This window comes from Fringilla coelebs (assembly GCF_963513975.1).
Source record: "Fringilla coelebs genome assembly, chromosome: 9".
Lineage (NCBI taxonomy): Eukaryota > Metazoa > Chordata > Aves > Passeriformes > Fringillidae > Fringilla > Fringilla coelebs.
In genome coordinates, this window is record NC_140067.1 from 24050605 (window position 1) to 24076191 (window position 25587).

General features: G+C 49.0%; 1 protein-coding gene across 1 annotated transcript in view; it reads right to left on the reverse strand.

The window, feature by feature from the left end:
- The window catches only part of COLGALT2 (collagen beta(1-O)galactosyltransferase 2), a 46350-nt gene that overhangs the window by 4131 nt on the left and 16632 nt on the right, over nucleotides 1-25587 (reverse strand). The window contains exons 2-8 of the mRNA XM_084210910.1: nucleotides 12669-12779; nucleotides 11126-11243; nucleotides 9808-9942; nucleotides 7078-7282; nucleotides 2755-2874; nucleotides 2225-2301; nucleotides 738-844 (exon numbers count right to left, since the gene is read on the reverse strand). Coding sequence (XP_084067036.1) covers nucleotides 738-844; nucleotides 2225-2301; nucleotides 2755-2874; nucleotides 7078-7282; nucleotides 9808-9942; nucleotides 11126-11243; nucleotides 12669-12682 — 776 coding nt within the window. The 5' untranslated portion in view covers nucleotides 12683-12779. The remainder of the gene's footprint in view (nucleotides 1-737; nucleotides 845-2224; nucleotides 2302-2754; nucleotides 2875-7077; nucleotides 7283-9807; nucleotides 9943-11125; nucleotides 11244-12668; nucleotides 12780-25587) is intronic.

Below are 25587 nucleotides of genomic sequence, written 5' to 3' on the forward strand. Positions count from 1 at the left end.
CTCAAAATTTCTGCCTTGGTTACTCATTATTAAAAGGTCTTAACATACCTTAGAATCATAGAATTATTAATATTGGAAAAGCCCTCTAATATCCTCAAATCCAAGCATTAACCCAGCAATTCTCCCAGGGCTGGGGCCTCCAGCACTGCCCTCAGCAGCCTGTGCCAGTGCCTGACCACCCCTGGCATGAAGACATTTGTCTCAGTGGAACAGCCTAGCACAGCTTCAGGCTTTTTCCTCTTCTTCTGTCCCTTGTTTCCTGACCCCTCCTGTCAGGAGTTGTGCAGAGCCACAAGGTCCCCCCTGAGCCTCCTTTTCTCCAGGCTGAGCTCCCCCAGCTGCTCCTCAACAGACTTATGCTCCAGACCTTAGAGTGAGCTTGGAGAGGGCTGTGGCAGGGTTACCACTGCAGCACCACAGCTCTGGAGCACTAGGACGGACAATATTCCCAGGAGTTAACTGCTCCATTCACAGAAACCTGTGATTTTAACCTGATTTGGACCCTAGTCTGAACCCCAGTGCCCTGGTTCTCTCACAGAGATTGACTAATTGCAAAGGAGCAAAGAAACAGAGCAGAAATGCCCCAAACAGATGGTCAGGGAGATCCAAGTGGAGCTCAGCTCCCCCCACAGCCAACCCTGCCCTGCTGGAAGTTGGTCAGGGCATCCAAAGAGATGCTGTGAAGCAGTAAAGCACATCCCACTCTGAAAACATCCTCAAGCCCAACCAAAACTCACTTTCCATCCACAGCCTCCACTACCTTCACTGCAATCTCCTGCTCGTAGAGCGTCCGCAGCATCCGATCCCGCCGGTCCTTGCGGCGCTTCAGGTTGATCATGAAGATCTGGGAGGAACAGAAAGGCACCAGGACATCAGACTCCCAGCTGGGAGGGAAGGAGAAGGGAAGCCCTGATCCACCCCTCTCTAGCAGCCCCACTGGAAAAGCAGGTCTTGTGAAAATACCCTGTGTGTGTTCGCTCCAGGTTGTCTAGAATTTGTCAAAAAGCTGAACTTGGTTTTGAGTTGAAAGTGTAGAGGGTTTTTTTTTTCTCTAACAACTACTTTTTATGGGTGTTCACAGAGGAAACTTGCTCTTTCAGGATGAAGAAAATGAGGAGAGACCAGTTAGAGCCAAGTCTGTAATTTCCAAAGACACAGAATGTTTAGGTTTGTATCAAACAGAGTAACATCTGCAGCATCAATCCTAGAGGAACACTGCCACTGCCTGGATTTAGGATCATCAGCAGGGCCACCATCCAAGTACAAGGCCATGGTAAAAGAAAGGATTTTTGTGATTACTTCTGGCACTGAAAATCCACTGTGATCCCTGCCAGAGCAGAGAGCCAAGGCTGAGAACAGCCATGTCTGGGCAGGGCTCTATCCAAAGCCTTGAGGAGACTGGCAGAGGGCTGACGACTCAAGCCCTCACTGCAGGTAACCCCCAGAGGCTCAGGGATATTTTTCAGTCCCAGGCAGGCTGGTACAAGCACAGCCTTGTAGCCCATGGAGCAAATCCTCATCCCAATAAGAAGCAGAAAATATTACAGCTCAGTACAAATGAAATAATAATAAACTAGATAAATACAGCACAGCCACAAGGGACAACATGAGAAAAACCCAGACCAGCTGTGCCTTAAACAGACACACAGCTGGGTCAGGTTCAGCTTCAGGAGCCCCACAGACAGATGGAGCACAGCACACCAAGAAGACAAAGCCTCCCCTGAACCCCACAACTCCCTCGGTCCCAGAGGCACCCTGGCAGCTGCACACACAGGGGCTGCTGGCTCTGGGAATAACACAGACACCAGGCAATCAGAGCCTGGCATGTCCCTCTCCAGCCCCTCTCCCATGGTCTGCATCCCTGGGGCATCCAAGGTGGGCCAGAACTCAGCTGTGAGCCTGGATCCCCACCTGCCCTCAGCTCTCCAGTGTCTCTCTCAGGTGAAAGAAATCCTTCCCTCCTGCCACAGGAAAGCTGGAGAGCTTTACCAAAGGCCCCAGTTCCTGTCACAGATGGAAGGGAGGCCAAGCCCAAGCTGCTCTGCAGAGTAGAGCAAACAGCACAAGAACAGGGGAGTTAACTTGTTTTACAGCCTCACTTCTGCCTTCTCTTCCTGGCTGGATTAAAACACAGAATCATGGCATGGTTTAAGTTGGAAGGGATGTTAAGGATCAGGTGATGAGTGAGAAGACAAGACAATAAACAGCAGAGCAGGCTCCTTACTTCATCAAAGCCCATCTTGTCAGGGTGCTTCGGAGGGACAGAGATGTACTGAGAGGGCTCCACGGGAGGGCGATCGACTGAAAGAGAGGAGAGACCCCAGAGATCACCCTGAGCACTCCCTGCAGTGGACATTACCTGTCTGAAGGTGTCTCCCTCCCTCCCGGGATCCCGGAGCCAGGACGAGGAGCCACGGCAGCATGGGAACAGCAGGAAGCACCAGAGCCAGCAGCCACGTGCCAGACGGACATCAGGGAGAAAACACGAACAGGCAGCACCCTTTTCCACATGAAAGATGCATTTCATCTGGGGAAGTTGAGGGATTTTGTGGATGGGGTTGACCTGACCATGAAGCAATTACATCCCTAGGTAGAAAAGTGGTGGAAATTTTTGAAAACTGCGTATCGAAACAAGATTAGAGCAGACAGGTTGGGATGCAGACTTGCAAGAGAAATGAGAGCTGGGCTGCTGGCAGGAGAGCTCTGCAGGCATTAACTTGGGGGATCCATCGTGGCAAGGGCACAGCAACTCACTCATGGCCTCGATCAGGGTGTGCACAAAATTCTCAGCTTCCTCCTGCAGCGACTGCTGCGGCTTCAGGGGCATGGGAAGGAACCCGTAGTGCTCACGGTTGCAGATGAACATCTGGACTCCTGGGGATCACAGAGAAGCAGAAACTACAATCAGGCCTGCTACCAGGGCATTGCACTGCCACAAACATACCTGTGCCAGGACCTCAGTCCCAAGAAGTTCTGCTTCATAAGCAAACAATTTAGAATCATTCCAGTTCCACTTTCTGTTTTGCCTGGCTGGCAGCAAGTGGCCTCTCCCAGAAAACCAATCCCTACTGACTGCCTAACTAACCCTCCAAGGGCCTGGGCTGACAGGGGGTATGGCTTCCCACTGAAACAGAGTGGGTTTAGATTGGATATTGGGAAGGAATTGTTCCCTGTGAAGGTGCTGAGGCCCTGGCACAGGGTGCCCAGAGAAGCTGTGGCTGCCCCTGGATCCCTGGCAGTGTCCAAGGTCAGGTTTAATGAGGCTTGGAGCAACCTGGGCTAGTGGAAGGTGTCCCTGAAACGAGATGATCTTTAAGGTCCCTTCCAACTCAACCCATTCTATTCTTTATCACTGCTCCTTTTGCTTTGGCTAGGAAATACAGGTGATACATTTTCACCTGTGCTGGCAAAGGACTTGGAGGAATACATATGACAACATCCTTTGAAATGCCAAGTCACCACCAAACACAGTCCTTTCCTCTCCAGAACTAATTTTTACTGTGCCCTGAAGATGAAAGGAAAATCCCAGAGCGAGACACCAGTGAGGAGAACAGATGTGACAACATGAACACCCTTCTACTTAAAAGCTTTTGCAACTGCTTGTTGAAGGTGGGAAACAGAGAGAAGGTGCAAAGCCTGTCCTTGGAGTAGATGCATTTGCAGGGCACAGCCTCACCCAGTGGGAACATCCCAGTATCAGCAGAACGCTTTTCCCTCTGGGATGACAAGGATTTGCTCAGCACTGGCTGTAACTCTGCCTTTCACATCAGGCAACATGCTCAAAAGCCACATCCAGAGAAGCCAAGGGAAGGATTTCCGTTGTTTTTCATTGAGTTCTGGTAAGGTCCTTTACTAATTAACCCAAATCAAAGCTGCTAGAACCCAAGCAACTGGCCAAAAACTGCCTTTGTCTTTCTTTGTAATTTTTTTTTTTTAATGAAACAGCTTAACCAGCCCCCTCCCTCGAGGAAATAAATGAAAAGCAGACACTACCTAGTGTGCTGATGCTTTCATCTATTAGTGCCCCTAATCCATGGTATTTTTAGCAGAGTAGAACTGTTGGCACTAATGACTCTGGTGTTCCTCTCATTTTAAGTTCTACAAGTAAATTGCTGGCTATGCTCCTTGCCAAAACACATTCAGCTGTCAGCTGCAATTTAGGTAAATGGCAAAATAAAAAACTACTACCTGCAGACACAAATGGATTTGGCACTGATCTAATCAACTAATCTTATCTGGCTCAGTGATCTCTGTTCTTATCTTCCGCTGCCGTGAACATACTTAATCTGCACAGATTCACACCAGTGCTCCTGCTCTGTCTGGGATAAAATGTACTTGAAAATGGCAAAGCTCCCATAAAGGAGGGAGGGGGACTCACTCTCCAGCTCTGTTTTTATAATAAAGTTAAATGATTGCTACAAGGGATAGAAAAACTACAGGTGTTTGTATTATTGTTCTTAAAGGGCTCTAAAGGCAGTGTCCAGGATTTACAGTCACAGCCTAAAACCACAGCTATAGTGAAGGAACCAAAATCGTCCCCACTTCCCTGTGACCAGACCTTCCTGCTGGCTGGCTCAAGGGCTTCAGAGACCCAGGCTGAAAGGCAGCTCAGAAGATCATGGAATCATGGAATGGCTTGGGTTGGAAGGGACCTTAAAGCCCATTCCATTCCACCCCTGCCATGGGCAGGGACACCTTCCATCATCCCATGTTGCTCCAAGCCCTATCCAGCCTGGCCTTGGACACTGCCAGGGATCCAGGGGCAGCCACAGCTTCTCTGGGCACCCTGTGCCAGGGCCTCAGAACCCTCACAGGGAACAATTCCTTCCCAGTATCCCATCCAACCCCGCCCTCTGGCAGTGGGAAGCCATTCCCTGTGTCCTGGCACTCCCTTGTCCCAAGTCCCTCTCCAGCTCTCATGGAGGCCCCTTTAGGCACTGGAAGGGTCTCTAAGTTCTCACCTGAGCCTCCCTTTCTCCAGGCTGACCTGGCTGGCTAAAAGCTCTCCTGTGAGTGCAAGGGGCTCTGCAGAGTCCAGTGCTGGCAGTAACACACCCTTCTCTGGATTCTGCTCAGATGCAGCACTCCCACACCCGCCACGTCCTCCCTCAGAGGTGGGATGCTCTTTGCAGCATCACAGAACAGCTGCTTCCAGCAGCAGATTGCCTGTTGGGAATTGATGATTTTTTAAGCACAGCTTTTGGCCTGGACAAAAGCCAGTATCATTTTTGACTTGAGGGGAAGTAAGTGAAATTACTCCAAAAAGAAGTTTCCCTTAAAGCTCACACATTTTTCACATTTCTGAATTTGGATGTCATCCTTTTATCCTGGGTGACAAAACTGAGCTCAGGACACAAGTCAACAATCTGAGCAGATGAACAGACAGCTGGAACAGAGCCTTTCATGTCATGGGTCAGTCGTGGAAAAAGCTGGTGTTCTAGAACAGAAGGAAAAAATGATGGGTTTGAATCCCTGAAATATTTCTGAAGCAGCTGGAGCTGATGCACTGCAGTTACCACAGGGGCTGGAGGCTGCACTTCTGGGAGAGCTGTCAGAGCAAAGAAGTGGAGGGGTAGATTTTAAGCAGCCTGCTTTGCTCTGCAAACTTAAACCTCAACTCTCCTCTGGAGCCAAGAGGTGGCATCTGGGGACATGGTTCAGGATGGATTTGGCGGTGCTGGGGAAACACTGAACTGAGTGGCCTTGGGGTTCTCACTCTGTGCTTCTGCACTCATGTCCTGACTCTGAAAGTCAGGACCCTGAAGCTGCTCTGCAATTCACTTCTCACCTCTGCCTCCCAAGGGTTCCAATCTCAGCTCTTGCTGCCTCTCCTCCATCACTCATCTTATCTGACACTGCTCATCCTCTCGCAGCTGATTCTGAGAACGCCCTGCTCAGTCTGCCAAGACAACAACATCATTTTTGGTGCTGTCAAGACCTGCCAACCAGACCCACCACTAAAAGGGAAGCTACAGGCAGCTGGTGGCTGCTGTGCTGCTCTGGGATCAGTGGGAAGGGAGGCTCAGCCTGCAGAACAACAACAATAGCAGCAGCCCTTCTTTCCTTGGCTTTCTCCCTGCCTGCCTGCTCCCAAGAGCAGCCCTTCCTGCTCTCCTTAACTTTACATCTTCTGCAGAGGACAGGCAGCACCAACTGCACATCATTCAGAGGATTCATGAACAACTTTTCCTTGATAATTCACCCCACCAACCCACTCACTTTTGAACAGAAGGCACTTATGGGTGCTGCTGAGGTTTCACCAATCCCTTTTTTCTTATAATGCCCCAAATTTTTCCCTTTCCACCACAGCAGGCAAAGAACAACACAGATGGTCATGACAGTCCTGGGAGCCCCCTTCAGCTCTGACACTGCTACACACAGGTCTGGCAGCCTGGACTCTGCTGGAGACAGAACATTCCCAAGAGCCACTCTCCAGAAATAAAAGGGACTAAACATCCTCACCACAAGCATGAACAGCAGCAGCACAAGCCACTTCAGAGACAGTGATGTCTCAGTAACACCTGGAGCTCTCTTAAAACATCAGCAGCCAGATTTCCTCTCCCTGGAAGTACCCAAGGCCAGATTAGATGGGGCTTGGAGCAACCAGGTCAAGTGGAAGGTGCCTGTGCCCACAGTGTGGAATGAGATGAGCTGTAAGGTCTCTCCTAACCTGAACTGCTCTAGGATGCTATGGTTTAAGAAGAGTCTCTTGTCCTCCCCCCTTTCCTCATGGATCTTTTGGAAGTGGTAACTTTAGATACCTCACCCAGACCACCTTCCACTCTCCCAGCATTCCCCTGTGTTCACCTGCTGTGACACCAACCAAGGGTGGAACCCCAGGGTTTGTCTCTGAAATATTGCCCCATCCCAAGAACAGCCCCACATCCTTTGAAAGCAGCAGCAATCCAAAACTGCCTTTCCAGTCACTTGCTGCTGGTTATCCCTGACCAGAGAGGAAAGGGAGCAGGGTCTGAACTCCCCATGGAAGCCCACCCAGGACTTTTGGGCTGTGAGGCTGCAGGGGAGGTCTGTGTGTCTCTAGGAGGGAGCCCTCCCCAGCAGAGGCCCTGGACACACCTGCCTGGCGACTGGAGAAGGCAAAGACCATGATATCATCGAAGCTCCAGGTGTAGTCCTGGTGTGGGGGGTAGAATGCCAGCTTGGCAGAGGCCTCCTTCCTCAGGTCAATGAGGAACGTGGAATGGACCATGGGCACAGCAAAGCAGCCCATCCTCTTCCACTCCCGGATCAGGGGGTACTCCAAGGTCCTCTTGTAGTAGCCCTGAAACCACAGAGAGGGGCTGTTGGCACAAGAGATTCCTGTTTCAAAGCTGTCATTAGCAAAAGCTCACACCCTGAGCTCTCCAGCAGAGGTTCACCAGGGCTCAACTCTCAGCTTTTTCAGTGTCTCCCATTTGGAAACAGCTCAGTCAAGTGTTTAGAAAGAGTCTTCTTCCCAAAAGGTAAAGGTTGTCCTCCCTACTTTATAGGAGCTCTTGGAGAGCCCAACCTTTCCACTGCAAAACTCCCCTGCAATGGAGCTTCAAACCTCAGACTATTTTCTCCTGGTTCTTCAAAACCCTTTTTGCACTTAGCCTGATCCTGCTGAGCATCCATGACATCTTCCACACTCAACAGGCACAAAGTCCATTTAGTATCTCAGAGAGCAGGATCTGCACATTAATTCTATCCATAAATTCTATCCTATCCATATCTTTAAAAAGAATCATTTGTTGTCACTGCAGTGAAGACAACATCTCAGTCTCCATCAGCTGTGTAAGAATCCCTGCTTCCTCCACCCTGGGGCAAGCAGGTTTGACACTCACTCCAGACTCTGCCTGGGGAGGCACTTCAGTCAGTCTGGGTAATTCCCTGTACCCAGGAGCTCTGCCAGACTTCCAGCACTCTGGGTGCAACACCCACAGTGTGTGGCTCATGTGGACATAAATACACTGAATTCCTCCAGGAAGAAAACCCTAGAGCATCAAACTGACATCTGGATGGTTGAATCCAGAGCAGATTCTGGGCTTTACAGAAACAATGAGTCACTAAAAGAGGTTAAAGCTCCATTTATGCTCTATTTTCCATGAGCATTCAGGCACTGGCTGAGCAAAAGCCAGCAGAACTGCTCTGCCCTGGGCTGTGTGGGGCCATGGTGGGTGCAATGTGCCTGGTTATGGATTTGCCATCTCCCTCTGCCTTTCAGGTGCACTGTGAGGATGAGATATCCCAAACACAGCCACAGGAAGGAGCAGGTGGGAGGAGATGTGACTGGCATTCCCACCAAAGGAAGGGTTAACACACCCACCCTTAAACCTGAGAATGCCCACAAGTGAAGATGCTGGACACTCATCTTTCCTCCTCCAGTGGCTTTTTGGGGCTGTGCTTGCTCATAAATCATGTAGGCAAGGAGGGCTCCAAGTCCCCCACACTGCTGCCTCTCCCCAGTTTTGCTCCATGACAGATAAATGTCAGCCTGTCTGGAGCTGGGCTTGGCTCACTGTGGCCCTGTGCTGGGGGAAGGATGTGTTTCAGGATGTGCTCCAGCTGTGATTCCCTCCCCAAGCCTCCTGGGAGAGTAAGGCTGAGCACATGAAGCCCTGGGACAGCAGGGGCCAGCAAGAGAAAAGGAAAAATAAAGGGAGAACTCTCCTGTTCACTCCAGCAGGATTTTTTTTTTTTTTTAAGATCAAATTCTGCAAGATGCCTTTGCTGGTTTTCCCCTCCCCCTTTTTCAGCTAGTGCTGGCAATGGTGGAAACTTCCTGCTGGAGAGGTAGGGCTGGGGCTGGTGCACATCTCCAGCCTGGGAAGCAGGGCTGATGTGCCCCACTGGAAAACCTTGACTGACTCTGGACTTAGCCTTAAAAACTTAAAGCACAATCAATACCTTTGCTATGAAGTTTACATCTCCATTTTCAAACAAAGCAAACAAACCCAAGTGAAAGAAGCAAACACACCTCGTCACACCCCCTTCCTTATCTCTCTATTTACTTCCCAAGAATTTGGAAAGTTCAGGACCTTTTCCTGCTATTTTTATCCAATTACTTGGTCTGAACTGTGGAACTCCTTGCCAGAAGATGGTGAGGGTGACAAAAAATAGATTCAGACAGGGATTTCTGTAGAATAAAAAAAATCACTGAGAGCTTTAAAGACAAACATATTCCTCAAAAACCTGGAAGGGGATTGCCAGAGGAAAGAAAAGTATTTTAGGGAAGTAACACTCACTTTTTTGCCCTGTCCTTATACTATTCCCTAGACATTTGCAGATGAGCCTGTGCTCTGACCCAGTGCAGTTGTTATGGGGATCAGAAGTAACATGAAAAGGCAACACTGAAAATGTTACATGAAACTCTCATTTTTAGGCTCAGCACCAGTACCTGTTACATGCACACTTCAGCACACACACTCCCTACAAGGCAAAGGATGTTGCCCTACTTCAAAAATCTTGTTCATAGATGAAAAAGATAACTTAGACACAATGGAGATCTGTGGAAAGAAAAGCAAATTCCTCTTGGATTAGCATCACTGTAGAAAAAAATTGGCCTAAAATTAAGCACCAAGGGTTTTAAGGCCATTACAGAAACATGGAACCACCTTAAAAAAAAATTCTGTTTATCTGAATGGTTTGTGTGGGATCACACCACATGTTAACACCACCTCAGAGCTACAGCAGCTTCTGTGCAGAAGAAGGCTACAGCAGCAGATGGGGAAGCCCAGAGAGCAGGAAGGATGGCTGAGAGAGGGGCAGGAGCCCCTGGAGGACAGCAGTCACACAGCCCCCTGCACCCTTCTCGAGGTCACCTGCCTGGGGAGTGATGCCACACCAGAAGTTGGAGTAGAGGGAGCGGGACTCGAGCATCGGCGCCACCAGGGTCTTGTTTTCTGCTATCAGCAGGTTCAGGGTCTCTGGGTTGGTCAGTAAATTATCTGCATCAATAAACTAGAGAAGGAAGAGGAAAAATAAAACTGTTAACAGATGAAACAATTCCCTTGATGCTTTCTTGGGAATGAGGCAGCCGGAGGCACAGGAGCAGCCCTGGTGTGGGCACAGGCCCAGGGCAGTGCCTGTCCCCTGTGCTGCACTGCCAGGGCACCTCTGGCCCCTCACCATGAGAAAAGACCTTGAGGGGCTGGAGCAGGTCCAGGGAAGGGAATGGAGCAGCAGGAAGGGCTGAGGGAGCTGGGAAAGGGGCTCAGCCTGCAGAAAAGGAGGCTCAGGGGGGACCTTGTGGCTCTGCACAGCTCCTGACAGGAGGGGACAGCCGGGGGGGTCGGGCTGTGCTCCCCAGGAAGTTTAGACTGGACATTAGGGAAAATCCCTTCTAAAAGAATGGCCAGGCACTGAAATAGGCTGTCCAGGGCAGGGGAGGAGTCACCATCCCTGGAAGTGTTTGAAAAATGTGTGCATCTGGCACCTGGGTATGTGGCTTAATGGTGAACATGGTAGGTCAGCAACTGGACTCAGAGATCTCAGACCTTCTCCAGCCTTAACAATTTTGAGATTCCATGAGGTCAGCAAAAAACCACCCTAAAAGCAGTGAGCTGGAGGGTTTGACTCCCTAGGGCACAGGGCTGTCACAGGGAACCTGGGGCCAGCTGCTCCTGGGCACAGCAGTGAGATGGGCAGAGAGCTTCCCTGACTCCATACAACCTCATGCCAGCACAGGGACCAGGGAGCTGCCAGGGAAAATAACATCACTGGAAATTCAGGGTGAATGCTTTCTGTGAAAAGCATCAAGAACAACTCCTCGACTGCCCTCACACCTCACCTTGCCTGGAGGCTTTGGGAACACCCCCTCACAGTGACCACAGGCAGCATCTTCCCACAACTGCCCTGCACAACTGTTTCCCTTCCATTTCAGCAGGTGGGGGTTCAATCTGGGGGACCCTTGCAGGTTCCTCCCACCACCAGGACCGTGTTCAATCCTGATGCCTGTGCAGAAAGCTCCAGGCTTAGCCAGGACTCACCTCCCTCACTGCCAAGTCTCTGCCTCACCATACCAAGAAATGACCCATGACATCTCAACTTGTCTTTAGGTGGAGAGAAAACTTTTTCCCAGCCAGCCCCCAATACTGAAGTGAGCACCTGGAAAGCTTTTGGGATAGATCAAAGCTGGTCTTACCAGGATGTAGTCGGACCACTTCTCGCGGGCCGTGCGCAGGGCAGCCTGCCGCAGCTTCATCACGTGGGTGAACCGAGAGCTGGGCCAGTGCTTGGGCCCCAGCTCTTCTGGGTAAGACCTAGGAGAGAAATAAAAACTGACTGTAATCCAGGTCTGGGCTTTGTTACACCAAAAAAAAGAAAAAAAAGGAAAAATGAAGGAGGAAGGAGGGAGGAAGGAGGGAGGAAGGAGGGAGGACAGAAGAGTTCCATTGCTGCCTTCATTATGAAAGCAAAACAGCATTAGAATCACCTCAGGCAACCCAGGAGAGGTTTTGAGGGAGAAGAATTCCAAGTTCTGTGCTGGCATGAGCACAGAAGGCAGCAGAGGACAAGCAGTGCCAGTTTTCTGACGACACCACCCAGGGCAGGAGCTGCTGTGGCAGCAGAGGGGACCCTCCAAACCCACCTGCAGCTCCCTGACCCCCCTGACCTGGGGTACAAACTCTGCTCTCTGCAAATCCAGCCCCCCTTGGGCCAGCAGCACCAGCAGGGCCAGGATGGGAAGATGAAGGCAGCCTGGCCTCCCCCGGGGCTTTGGGCATTACTGGGAACTGCTAACACATCCCAGGAGCAGCTCCTCCATCTCCCAACACCCGGCCCCACCAGCCCCAGCACGGCAGCAAAGTCACATGCATGGCTCTGCCTTCAGCTCCAAAAGCAATGGCTTTTTAACAAAGATGGAAGGGAATCCAGGGGCAGATCCCAAGGAGGAATAAAAATCCAGGACTTTGAAACAGTGCCAGCGTTAAGTCAGGGAAGGAGCTAAGAATTTCAAAAGCTTTTTTGCAGAACTTAAGCAAAGTTTGGCAGGATGAAGGAAGCTCAATTCAAATGAAAGGATTTAAAATGTCACTAAAACCAGCACTCCCTGGGGGTTTGTACCACAAGCTCCCCATCACTGCAGTCAGGGACTCAAATATAAAAGCAGGCCTAAAGGGAGGGGAAACTGATGTAATTTTCCTTGATGGAAGAAACTGAAAACAGAACAAACCCAGGAACAGCTGATCTTAAAAATAAATAAAAATTAAAGTAATAAATACCCAACACATCATATTTCAAAGCAATGGTCCTACAAATCACGTAAAGGCACAATATGTGGAATTAAATCTCGTTCTCTGGCTCAGCACTTACTGCATATTTGATGTGTCAGAGCTTTCAAAGATACCATGGAATGGGCTATAATTTCTCTGCTTCCTTGCAAATAAAGAACAGTAATTTAAATTCCCTGCAGCTCTTGATGTAATTTGTTTACCATGCAAAGAGAGCAGCTACAGAAGCTAAATACTGAATGGAAAATACTTTCTTCCACAAAATTCTGCATGAGACCTTTCTAGAGACCTTACCTCACCTTTTTCCCTAAGAAAACAGTTTTAATGGGACAGACTCCAGAAAGCAAATAATCCACATTTTAACACTTGGACATTTAGTACCAGCTCCTGGTTTGGAAACAGAAAACCTTGGGAATTTGGGCAGTGCAGCCAAGAGCCCTCCCAGGCACTCACGGGGGTTCCTCCATGGGTCTCCACTCCACGTCGTGGTACAGGTGCTGCACATTCTTCAGCCACTCCCTGAGGATTGCTGTGGTGTTGTCAATGTTGTGGTCAGTGGCTGCCCTGGCAAAGCAAGAGCAAAGGAAGCACGTTAGCACAAGGTTTGTGACTAAACCCTACTTTACCATGGAGCCCTCTGTCCAGTCCAGCCACCAAAAAAGACAAGACATGCAGTCAAGGTTTAACCCCAGCTGGTGACTGAGTATCACCACTGTGGAAAGGGGAAGGGCACAAAGGCTGTGGGCTGACAGAAGAACCATGTAATAACTGAAAAATGTGCCCTCAGGGGAGGGGAGGGACACAGTGCTCGCTGAAGAATGGCTTTTTCCCTCAGGGCTGAGCTGAACAGACTGGAGCAGGAGGCACAGATTCACATCCCTGACAGCAATCCCATGGAAATGCTCCCACTGCTCTCTGCCTGGGATGCTCAAGCCTTCAAGTCACAGGATGAGTGAGCCAAGTGCCATCCCAGCTGCTCCTCCCCAGGGCCAGGGCTTGCACACCCAGCATGGGGCTGTGTCAGATGCCACCACAAACTCCTGTCACTGACAGGGCTGCTCATTTTTCCTAGCTGGAATGGGCAGGAAAGCACAGTCCTGTGGCAGTGCACAGCTCAGCAAGCTCCACTGGGAATTTATAATCCCTGCATATTCCTCTGGGAGTATAAATAGTCCCACAAGGTGTGGTGCAGACAGTAAAGCCTGTGTGAAACACGTCACTGAGGGAGGTTGCTGGAAGCTCCCCTCAACTGCTATACATTTCATCCTCCAGCTCCAGAGACCCAAAGGCACTTCCCAGAACATCCTCCACCTTACTTAAAGGCAGAGCTCTCTGCAGCCAGGGGAGAGGACATGCAGACAGGAGCCACATCCCAAACCCTACAGCTACTCCAAAGCTAATTCAGGAAAATACCTCCACTCCAAGTGACCACATGACCCTACAGATGAAACCAGGACATGAACCCCTTTCAGTTTGTGCAACGGGAACATACCATTCCCATGGGGTCTAGCCTGCTTTAAAGTAAAAAAGAACCAAGAACTTGGATTTTCAGTTTATTTATAGTCAGAACCTCACAATCACTTAAGGCCAGGAGGCTTATTTGTTGAATATTTATTCATGCCTGCTGAAACAATAAATAGTGAAAGTTCAGCAAGTGTTAGAGGCTGGTTCCTGTGTCATGAACTGCTCTCCTGTGACAGAGCAAGGCTGGGCTTAGTCATGGCTCCAGGGTTTGCTTTAGTCCAGGACCCTGGCTCGTGCTGCACTGTAGCTCTGGTTTGCAGTGATGTTCAAACTGGACTAAAAAGCCTCAGTGCTGACTTGATCTAAGTCCAACTTGCTCCATGTGTTTTATGGATGAAGCTCATCCCCTGGAGCCCATTTTCACACACCTCCTTGGGCTCCCACAGCCACCAAAACGTTTCACAGGTCCCACTGTGCTTTCCTCCCACATTCCAGCTGCACAGTCAGCAAACAGCTCCAGAATTCCTAAAATACCAGAGACCTGGGGAAGTGGCTTCACGTTCATGGTTGTCACTGGAGCTGCAGTGGCACCAAGAAGGTGGCACTGGGGCCACAATGCAACTGAGCATCACACAAATGAGGCCAAGAGGAGGGCGGCCACCCTGGGGAATGCTGCAGCTCATCCCACATCCTCTTTTCCAGGTCCAGACCAGCCTTAAGGAGCATGGAGAACCTTTAAAGTAAGCACACAGCTCTCACAGAGTCCATGTGCCTCTTCCCATTCTTTCTAACCTCATCTCAGTCCTAACCTCACACAGTATCACTGGGGACATGTGAAGGGATTTGCTGCAGTCTGGGCACGGAAAGGGGAAGCTCCAGCTGCATACATATTAAACTAATCTCAGTTTCATGTTGGCTGCTCCCATCTCAGCCAGGAGATCCTTCTCCATTCAACTTTGTGCACACACAAGCCCAAAATGTTTTAGATGGGGAGCTGTTTGCAGGGCTGTGCAACAGAAACCCAGAGCTCTCAAATGAAACACAAATTTCCAAGACAACATGAAAATGTAGTGATCCAACCTCAGAGGAAAGGGTTACCATGATTACCAGAGTTGCTTCACAAAGCCCAAATCTCTGACTAGGAGAAGAGATCCTGAAGTTGAATGACAGGGACTGGCAGAGTTAGTGGAAGATCTCTGCCTCCCTAAGCACAACAAGGGGGATGAAGGATGCTCTTCCCATCACACCTGGAGTACTCCATCCTGCTCCTGGCAGGGCAGCAGGCTCTTGACAAAATTCACCCTGGATGACACCATCAGCCAACATCCTCCAGCCAGAAGCAATATGAGGAAATGGGAGCTGAAGGGATCTCTAGATCCACCCACAAGGAATCTGCTGGAAGAAAATGGCATTTTCCAACCCAAACCATTCCATCATTCTATGATTTTAGTGGCCAGGCTGCCATGGTGATACACGGAAGGTAAATCCACATCCCAGCAGACCTCTCAAAGACACAGATCAGCCAAGGCTCTGGCACAAAGGAGGGACAGCTCTCTCCAGAACTATCCACCCAGCAGCATTTCCTAGTCCAGAAGTCCTCAAAGGCAATAAAGTCTGTTCCACCCTGGATGAAACACACCCTATGACTAGCAGTTTGGCAAACCTTTGTTCTTCCAGCTTTGAGCTCAAAAAACCCAACAAAAAAGACCCAAACCAAACCCTCCAACACCCCAAACAACCCAAGCCATTACAAAAGCAATTATCATTATTAGTTTAGTGGATAAATTAATGTGAGATCAAGCAGCATCAGCACTGACTCCTTTTGTAGTATCTGAACCACTAGTATCTTCACCCCAGAAAAAAACAGCAGCTCTGGTGTTTGCAATAGCACTGTGTGGAAAAACAGGCACAGACTTTATTTTTCCCTCTTTTTTTTTTTTAATTTTAAATGACAACCCCTGCTCAAGAAAAACAAGCTAATTAAAATGTGAGCAGGACTTCTCACTGTGAGCAAGAGCTCCTCAAGCCCTGAGAGGCACATCAGGACACTCCACGTTATAAACACTTCTGTAGCACTCTGTAGCATTTCAACAAGCCAAGTACACAGTCTAAAACTTCAGTTTAGTTGTGAGAACACGTCACACAAGAGATGCCACCACCTCTGCCCACTTGCCTGTGCTGGAAAAGTGTTTTTACTCCATCCTCTCATCCTTACTGGTCCATGATCTGCACTTGACAGGAGGAAGAGAGTGGATCACTGTAACCCAGCTCCACTCAGCTCACCAGGAGCATGGCTTGTCCACATGGCCCTTAGACTAAGGCAGTGCCTGGATTCATGGGTGTATTTTCTGAAAGCAAGCTGAAAGCACGCACCATTATCTGTGTGGGAGTCTATCAGCAATATTGTTGAGCTGGCACCAAGTTCAAATCCTGCTTTTTGAGTGGATCAGCAACAGCATTTTCAAGAGCTGATTAAAAACATCTAGGATTTAATTAAAGAAAAAAGGCCCCCTACAAGATTTACAACCTTAAGCCCATGCAACACAACCAGAAAAAAATAGAGGGAAAAAATTCTAATTCCTCCCACTCTTTTCAGAAAAGAAAGTTTAATAAATAGACCAGAACATATCTGCAGATGGACACCTCTATTCCAGTAACATGGCAGCTTTTCCCACTCAGATTTAAACCCATTTCCAATAAACAGAAGTTCCATTTTTTAGAAGTTTGAGTGAGAATGTTCGTAGAGGGGCTTATGTCGACAGAACTACAACCACTTCAATATTGACTTTGGCTTTAACAGGAGTTGTACCATGGACACAAGCCCTCATTGTTCATGCTCAGCAAAGTACCCCCTCCCAAAAAAACTCATGGATCAAGCACAGTGGAAAATCAAAGCACGATGTTAAGCACCTCCTGTTTTAATTAAGTAATGTGAGTAGCAGCACATGCAGAAAACAGCTCCTTTTACAAACTGCTGATATTTTTAGCTTGATAATGTCTCCTGAAATTATGTTTGTGAGGGGGACTTAATTTAGGCTTTGATGGTTGTTCGTCTCTTTTCCTCCCCAAAACTGGAATTAAAAATAACAATCCCCCTTTTTCACTTCACACTCTGGCCTGTTCTCCCAAGCTATTTAATTCATTTACCTCAAGCACTGGGTCAGAGGAGAAAATTTTCACCTTCACCATCTGTATAGGAAAAATACTAGAGGACAAAATGCATCCTGTGTGCTGCTGGCTTGTCTAGAGTATGGGGTTATGCTGAGACACAAGCTGAGGCAAGCTCCACAGCCAGGGCCCTGCAGTAATTTTCCTACTGAATTTCCATTTACCACCTTCTCCCTTCAGCAAACAGGGTGGGAAGGACAGCTTCAAGCAGGGGTCAGTGCTTCACTTTCAAGCAGTGCAGAGCTGAGTCAGGACTGGCTGGAGGCAACCAGCTTTCAAAAACAAGAACTGTAAGGAGCTGTTTTTCCTTTTCCTTTCCCTTTCTGTCAGTGTTTTGAAGACTACTGGGCTTGAGGAGGGTATTGGGTTCACCCTTTATGGCTGTGAGAGCCAAATCTGCACACCCAGGTTGCAGTGGGCCCTTCCCATCACTCTGCTGAGAGCACACAAAGGATGACAGGGGTCAGGAGGCTGCTGATGCTGGGGTTGCACTGAAAATGGGTCACAAGAGGAGGATGCACTTGGCTTTCCAGGGCGCCTGCTGCTTGCAGATCTAAGCTGCAAATGCAACCAAATTCCAGGAAGCCCCAGGGATGTCCACTGTCTCCCTTGGCTCCTCTCTGCCTGGAGCCAGGGGTTCTATTCACCCACGAGGCTTGCTATGGGATGTGGTCCAATACTGAGTTCCACTGAAGCAAGAGCCACAGGATGACCACATGCCCTAAACCATCAGGGTCTCCTCCAAAGCAAAGCCAAAAGCCAAAGGAAAGCCTGTCAGTAGATCATTCCTAACAACTGGAACACAGAAACTGGGGACAAAACACCAGTACCTCCCTTTGGCCCTTTTCCTGAGAGCTGAGCAGCAATAAAACATTCAGAGAGAGGTTACAGCTCCCACCAAAGTGATGGAGGAAGCACATTTCTGTGTGCTCTGTTCCACAACTTGTGCTAACAGAGGTGCTCAAATACTCCAGGACAAAGCTCAGCCCTCAGAGCAGGACTCAGCATTTTCCTGAGTATCACCGAAGGAGTATCAGGGACAAAGGTGCTACAGAGACTCCATCATCAGAAGGCATGAAAAACACTATTATTTCTATTATTAGAAATCCACCATTCTTAGAGAAACAATGATGGACCTAAGACCTGATGGGCCTTTAGGAATCTTCTCTCACCTATTGGTCAAGAAAGGACAACTCCTTCTTGTAAACATCTCTGACAACAGAGATTACCTGCCAGGTGCAGAGACTGGGATAATAATTGTTTTAATTCTTTCTCACGGCTTCCCAGGAAAATCCTGGGAGAGCTATGTCTCTCTTCGTTCAGAGGACATGTGATTACCACATCTGAGCACCTCCTGGGCCCAGCCAGCAGCAACAGGCACTGCATGGGGGGGTTCCCTCAGTGCTCTGGGGAGACTCCAGGGATTTCAGACCCCAGAGCACTGGAAAAATCCACACCACTTCATCCAGCCACTATTAATAATTTACTCCAGCAGCCCCATGTTTTTTACCACAACACTAATGACACACAATGAACAGAGCACAGGATGGGAGTTTTAACCTCTGAATTTAGATCCTGCATAAAAGCCTCTGGCTTTCAGTCCCTTGAGGCAGCCCCAAGAGCTCCTGGTCTGAGTGGAGCTGAGCTCCTGTCACCCAGGCTGCCCTGCTCACGCTGGGTGTGAGATTAGCCTGGCCAAAAATAACTGAAAAAGCAGAGTCCAGCCACGGAGCCCTAATATGAGTCAAACATAAATTTGGATTTAGTTTTCCCAAAACAAGTGGTAAATAAAGTAACAGACGAGTCATTTCTCCCTGCTCTTTTTGTCTGAAAGCTGCCAGGCTTAGAAAACCAAGTCAAAATATAACCCCCCCTGAAGTGGCAGTTTCCACTGAGAGCCAGGGATGATTTACCTTGACCAGGAACAGTGCACCAGAAGAGACTGGAAGAGAAGGGATGGATCCTAAGAGGAAGAAAAATAATTCGAAACAAGACAGAAGCAAAACACTTCTGAAGCACAGTAAGAGGGATTTAATTTCAGCTGTGAAAATGTCTGTTTTTACCACAGATCAAGTCCCTGGAAGTGTCTCAGGCCAGGCTGGACAGGGCTTGGAGCAGCCTGCTCTAGTGGAAGGTGTCCCTGCCCAGGGCAGGGAGAGGAACTGGATGGGCTTTAAGGTCCCTTCCAACCCAAACCATTTGATTAGTCTATTGTATGATTTTAAACGGAGTTACTGTGAACTACTCTGTGCTCTCCTGCCCAGCACCATTTCAAAAAGCAACAAACTTAGCAGGGCTCCCTGTATCCTTCCAAACACTCCCCCACCGAGAAGCAGATATGGCTCCTGCTCATCCAGCAGAGATGAGACTCAGGTCACAGATGATTTTCAGGTCTGCCAGCCCTACCTCACATCTGTGAATTTGAAACTCGGTATCTCCCAGGTACCCATGGGATCAGGGATAACACACCAACAATGTAGCCCAGAGTCTCTGGACAGATCCAAACCCTCTAAATCACTTATTTTAGCACAACTATGCTCACACACTTCATAAACAGAGCCTGAACATTCAGCCCAAGTTCAAAGAACTGCTTAAGCATTTAAATAAATTGCCAAAAGTCTAATGTATGTATAAGATTTTTTGGCTTCATAGGGACTTGGCATTTGTTCTTGGGTTTCCTTAATTAAGAACAGACTTTTGGAAGTACCTTCTTTTGTTTTTTTTATTTCAACTTGGTCCCCAAGCCACCTGGGCCCAGATGGGTGGCAGGGAGCTGCGTGGGAGCGTGGAACCAGCAACAGGAGCAGCACAGCTCCCCAGGCTGGGCAAATGGACAAGAACAGGACCTCAGAGCACAGGAATGCAGCACACAGGGCTCCCCTCTAACTCTGTCCCAGTGCCCTTCAGCAGCTGTGGATAATGGATTTTGCTGGCAGCAGCAGTGATTTTAAAACCTTCAGTGGTCTTCCAAGTCCAAGTGAATGACTCACAGATGTATGTGTGTGCATACTTCTGTGCACACCAGGATCTGTGCTCTTTCCATGCTACCTCAAGAAATCACTCACTTTTTTGTCCCTCACTTCCCACATTAGAATCATGGAATCTCAGAATGATTTGGGTTGGAAAGGACCTTAAAGCCCATTCCATTCCACCCCTGCCATGGGCATGGGCACCTTCCATCATCCCAGGTTGCTCCAAGCCCTGTCCAGCCTGGCCTTGGACACTGCCAAGGATCCAGGGGCAGGCACAGCTTCTCTGGGCAATGTGTGCCAAGGCCTGCCCACCCTCATTGTAAAAAACCTCTTCCTTGTATCTAATGGAAATCAACACTACGGCTCCCTCATGCCAAAAGTCAACAGCTTCCCTGGCATCCATGCAATGGGAATTCTCTTGCAATGCAAAGGAGGTTCTTGCTGCTCCAATCCCAAGTCCTCCCTCTGTCTTTAGCTCTCCCCACGCTCACCCCATGCTCCCCATGCTTTAAAGCTGCTAAGCTTTAAAGAAACAAAAACCCAGCTGCATCTTGTATTTCCAAGCAGACTTGGCTTCAAGTGAACAAGTCCCCTAAGGGAAGCCCAGGAAATCCCATACATGCAGGATCAGGGTGGTGACTGGCCTCTGAAATCAATTGTTCAAAGGAGGAATTAATTGCAACAGTTGTGTAATTTCTGAAAGGATAGCTTAATCCCAGCAACTAACTCAGACACCAGCTGATGCAGCTGTTTGAGATTAATGCAAGTGTGTAAGCCACTGGGAAAGGACACTGGGATTTAGAAATATTCTTGTGAAATATTCTTTAGAAATATCTTAGAAATATTCTCTGCTAACAAAAAAATGGATGGGTTTCATATTTAGGTGCTCAGCACCACTGATTTTTCCATAGTTACATTGAATATGGGCCTGTAACACATTGCCATTCCCCCCAAAACAGAAACACCTGAAAAGCTCTGGTCTCTGCACCAAGCCTGCAGACAGAGCAGTGCCAAGGCCCCAGAGCCTGCCTCATCCCTGGGGAGAACACACACCATGGACCACCAGGCACCCAGCAGGGAGGGAAACACAGACCCAAATCTTTTTGTGGCTTACTTTTTAAATTTATGGACATTCCCCACCACACCCCCCCCCCCCGAAAAAGTCAGAAGCTTGCCCTACAAGTATCAGCAAGCACCCAGGGCTAGCCTCCCTGTCCCACACCACCCAACAAGAGCTTTCACCAGTTCTGCACAGAACCATTGAAGTGTTTGGGCTGGAAGGAACCTTGAACTCATCCCATCCCCAGGGACAACTTCCACTAGTCCAGGTTGCTCCAAGCCCCATCCAGAGACAAACAGGACTGGCTGAACATAACCAAGTTATGTGGGTGAGGCTGGTATGTTCCACTCCTCCCAGCTGTGTAAGGATGTACCCTTCCAGGCAAGACATTTTTAAGAACTCTTGACTTAAAATATGAAATATGACTTCATTACAAATCAGTTTTCATTCTAAACATCCTTCAAGACCAAAAGTAATTTCAACACACAGAAACACACTTGCTGGAATACTGTGTAATTCAATAACTATAAACAAGTGATTTTTCATCTCTTGCCCAGTGCTGGCTGAAAGAAACAATATAAGAAATGAGGGAATGAAAATGGAATATTTTAATTCACATTATTAATTAGGAGTTCAAGCAGCAATAAGAAACACACTAAGCTAATTCTGGAGCACAGGAAAACTTTTACCAACTGAGAATCTGCTCTGCGATCTGGAAACGGGCAGGATGTTTTGTGACACTGGAGAGCTTTACACAGTAACTGACCCTTTCATGTGAAAATTTTGCTGATAGGCAACAATAAAGCCTTTCTTCACAAAAGCTGTCAGACAGCTTTTCTTTGAGGCCATCAAAACCCTAAAATAACAGAATAAGAGAACAGGAAGAAGAGCTCAATGAGTGCCAGCAACAGTGTTTTCTGAGATGAACCCCAAATTTAGCATTTGGAGAAGAGGTCCAAAAGCACTTGGAGTAGAGAAATATAAGAATAGGCCATAAACTGCTTGTCCTACAAACAAAGTGGCAAAGGATGCTTGGCTATCCAAAAGGATTTTTTTGCTTCTGGAGAGAGAAAATAGCTATGTTTAGATGGGTAGGAGATGCTCAAAGTTAAACAGTTAATGAAGACCAACACTACTCCATATTTTCACATCAGACTCCCAGGAACTTTCAAACTTTATCTACAGCTTGACAGCTCACAGTCCTTTTCCCCTACAGCAGTCTTCAGAACACAGCTCACAGCCTCCTGCTCACCAGCAGGGCTGAGGGAAGCCCTTCACTCAGTAATTTACTATTTTTTTAGAAGGCTTTCAACAACCCCCCTGTGCAGACCCTGCAACAGGACTGCCACCCCAACAGGTCTGATCTCCATCCACACTCTGTGCCTCTCCAGTGGACCAGGAATTCCTTTGCTGCTGCTGCAGGCTGAAAAGGACTGTCAACAGGACAAGAGCAGCAAGCCCTCCAGAGCTGTCTGCAGCAGGCTGCTACCTGCCTGCATACTCAGGTGCACACAGACATCCTGAAGAAAACCTAGACAGTAAAGTATTTGGTGTATGCGTGAGGATTCCTGAAAAAATGTGGCACAAATGCTGGGAGACACCTTCCAGCTCAGCAGGGCTAGATGTGTGCACTCACTAAATGACAGCTTGAAAAATGCCACCTTTGCAGTCACACTGCAGACCTGCACCAGACCTGCAGAGCTGGCTGTGGCTCCTCGTGCTTTTCTGTGCCCACTTCCCAGAAGGCTCCTTTGATCAACACAGAATATGCTGAGTTTGAAGGCACCCTCAGGATCCCCCAGTCCAAACCTGTCTCTGCCCAGACACCCCAACAATCCCACCCTGTGCATCCCTGGGAGAGTTGTCCAAACCCTCCTGGAGCTCTGGCAGCCTTGGGGCTGTGCCCATTCCCTGGGGAGCCTGGGCAGTGCCCAGCACCCTGTGGGGAAGAACCTTCCCTGATCTCCAGCCTGACCCTGCCCTGGCACAGCTCCAGCCATTTCCCTCAATTTCTGTCACTGGTTACATCAGTACTTGCTCCTCCCCTACCCCTTGTGAGCTGTACAGTCAGAGAAAGCTGAGGCTCACATGTGCCCCACCAGTACATGTCCATTTCACCACAATAACCATCTGCCCTTGCCCACAAAGGTCTGGAAAAGGGAAACTAGAGGCAGGAAGAAAGTCTGGACTCAGGCAGGGTCCCACGCTCGGGACTGCCCTAGTGCAGCAGCCTCACCACTGAGTCACCCAGTGCAATACCAGCAATGCATCCCAGGAGCATCCCAGCAACTCCCAGCAGGCTGGGACAGGTCCTGAGCACTCCTGGGGCACACAGGACAACGAGCCCAGTGCCAAGCATTATATTCCTGATGCACCACACTATGGAAAAGTCTAATTGTGAGAGACAGCAAGTCAAATTTGGCTGAAGGACTCTCTTGGCCCTGTGTGTAAGCTGTCCCCCAAGAGAGCAGGGGTGCCAGCCCTGGGCTCCCCCGTCTGCTGGCAGCACACACACGGGGTGTCTGCCCACACCTCCCCTGCTCCAGCACCAGAGCTGCTCTCAGAAATGAGCCTGGCCAAGCCCACACTGCTAACAATCCCCTGGCTAATTTGCACTCAGAAATATGACTCTGCATTTCTCCATGAAAGGGCTCAGTGTCTGGGCACGGAGAGGGCTGCAGCAGGAGCGTGCGCCAGATGAACGGATTGTTACAGACACACGGAGAAATCCCAGCGCCGCCGTCAACACGCACACGGCTGCTGTCAATCCAACAGCTCCTTCTGCCCTGCTCTCACACAGGGAGCCATGCCAAGTTTAAAGGTTTGGACCCCGAGAGAGAGCTCCAGACTTGCCTTGCACGGGCAAAAGCATTTACAACAATTTTAGGGTTTTTTTCACTGCTTTTCAGGGACACTCTTTCCACCCCAAGATCTGCAATGCTCCTACCAGGAACAGATAATACAGAACACAGACCAACCCAAGCCCAGTAAGGGAGGGTAATTCCATCCCTGCCCCTAGAGCTGATTACCCTCAGGGTGTGTTGTACCAGCTATCCTACTTAGCAGTGTTGCCCAGAGTTGTGGCTGCCCCTGGATCCCTGGCAGTGTCCAAGGCCAGGCTGGACGGGGCTTGGAGCAGCCTGGGACAGTGGGAGGTGTCCCTGCCCATGGCAGGGGGTGGGACTGGATGGGCTTAAAGGTCAACCCAAACCCTCCTGTGATTCTGTGATTACAGAAGCAGACAAAGTCAGAGAGACTTTTTCCAAAGGAATTCAACCTCAAGGTAGCTTGAGAACAGCAGTTTTCAAACTGTGATCAGCAGATGTCTGTGAACTATTTCTAGTTTGCTTGTGAAAGGTAATAAAAAAAATCTATCATACCCAAGTCAAAGTTTGCTATGCTGCACAGGAAAAACATGTTGGGTTTACGCTCAGCTGACGGAATACCATTCCCCTTTCAGTGCTGCTGGAAGAGTCAGAGCCAAAATCCTCCCCAGGACCAAGACCGCCTGCTAAAACCTCACTGTGTGATCCCCAGCACTGTCTCAGCAGGCAGCACAATGAGCTGTCTGTGCACCCAGAAACTCATGGAGCTTTAGACACTAAGAATAACTCCAGTTTATTCTTACAGAGCAAGATAACAGGGCCAAGGCTGGCACAGGCACATCATAAACACTCCCGCTCTCCTCAGCCGGCTGTGAATTACTGGCTGCTTGCAGGAAAACTGGGCAACACAAGGATGATAAAATCCCAGGTGTTTATAACATGTAGTACAGACACAGAGGAATAGAAACAGAAGTAAATTTCTTGACTGTTTTTCTACAGCTTCTGTACAAGGAAGTCAGTTACCTTTGGGATGAAAAACTTTAGCACAGAATCTGCTTTCAAAATACAGTCAGGAGGTACAGCAAGAAAAGTCAACCATGGATCTGTAACAAATTCTTCTGGAGGAGGAGAGCTGCCATGTTTTACATCTTGTATCTTGCAAGGGACCCAGGCACTGCCCTAGATCACAGCAAGCCTGCAGGCAGGCTGGCCTTCCTCCTGCTGCTGGAGCACCTCCTCTTCCAAGGGCCAGGGCTGTTCCAAGGGGCAGCCAACCCCACTGCTGCACAGGGGCTTTACAACATGACCCCCTGGCTCCCTGGGTCATTCAGCACCACAAGACAAAAATCACAGAAATAACCACTGGAGGTCATTGTGCTCCCCTTCCTCTAGCAGGGCCACCAAGAGCAGGCTGCCCAGAATCATGTCTGAATCAAAATCATGTCTGCTTTTGAATGTTTCCAAGGATGGAGACTTCTTTCTCTAGTGACCAGTGACAGGACATGGGAAAATAGAGTGAAGCTGCACCAGGGGAAGGTCAGGTTGGACTATTAGAAAAAGTTCACTGAGAGGGGTGTCACTGGAACAGGCTCCCCAGGGAAGTCATGTCACCAACCCTGTCTGAGTTCAAGGAGGCTCTCAGTGAAGGTCTTTGGCACACAGTTTAGTTTTAGGTAACACCGTGAGGAGCAAGGAGTGGGACTCCATGACCCTTATGGTCTCTTCCAGTCTCTGCTAAAGTTAGCCATATAGCAGATGCCCCTGGAAATAGAGGCATGAACTCCACCCATACTCTCTCCAAGCTCATCCAAAGATATCCAAGGTGCTGCAGCTGGTGGGAGCCACCTGAAGCAAGCTAATGTCCACAAAACACATATCCCAGG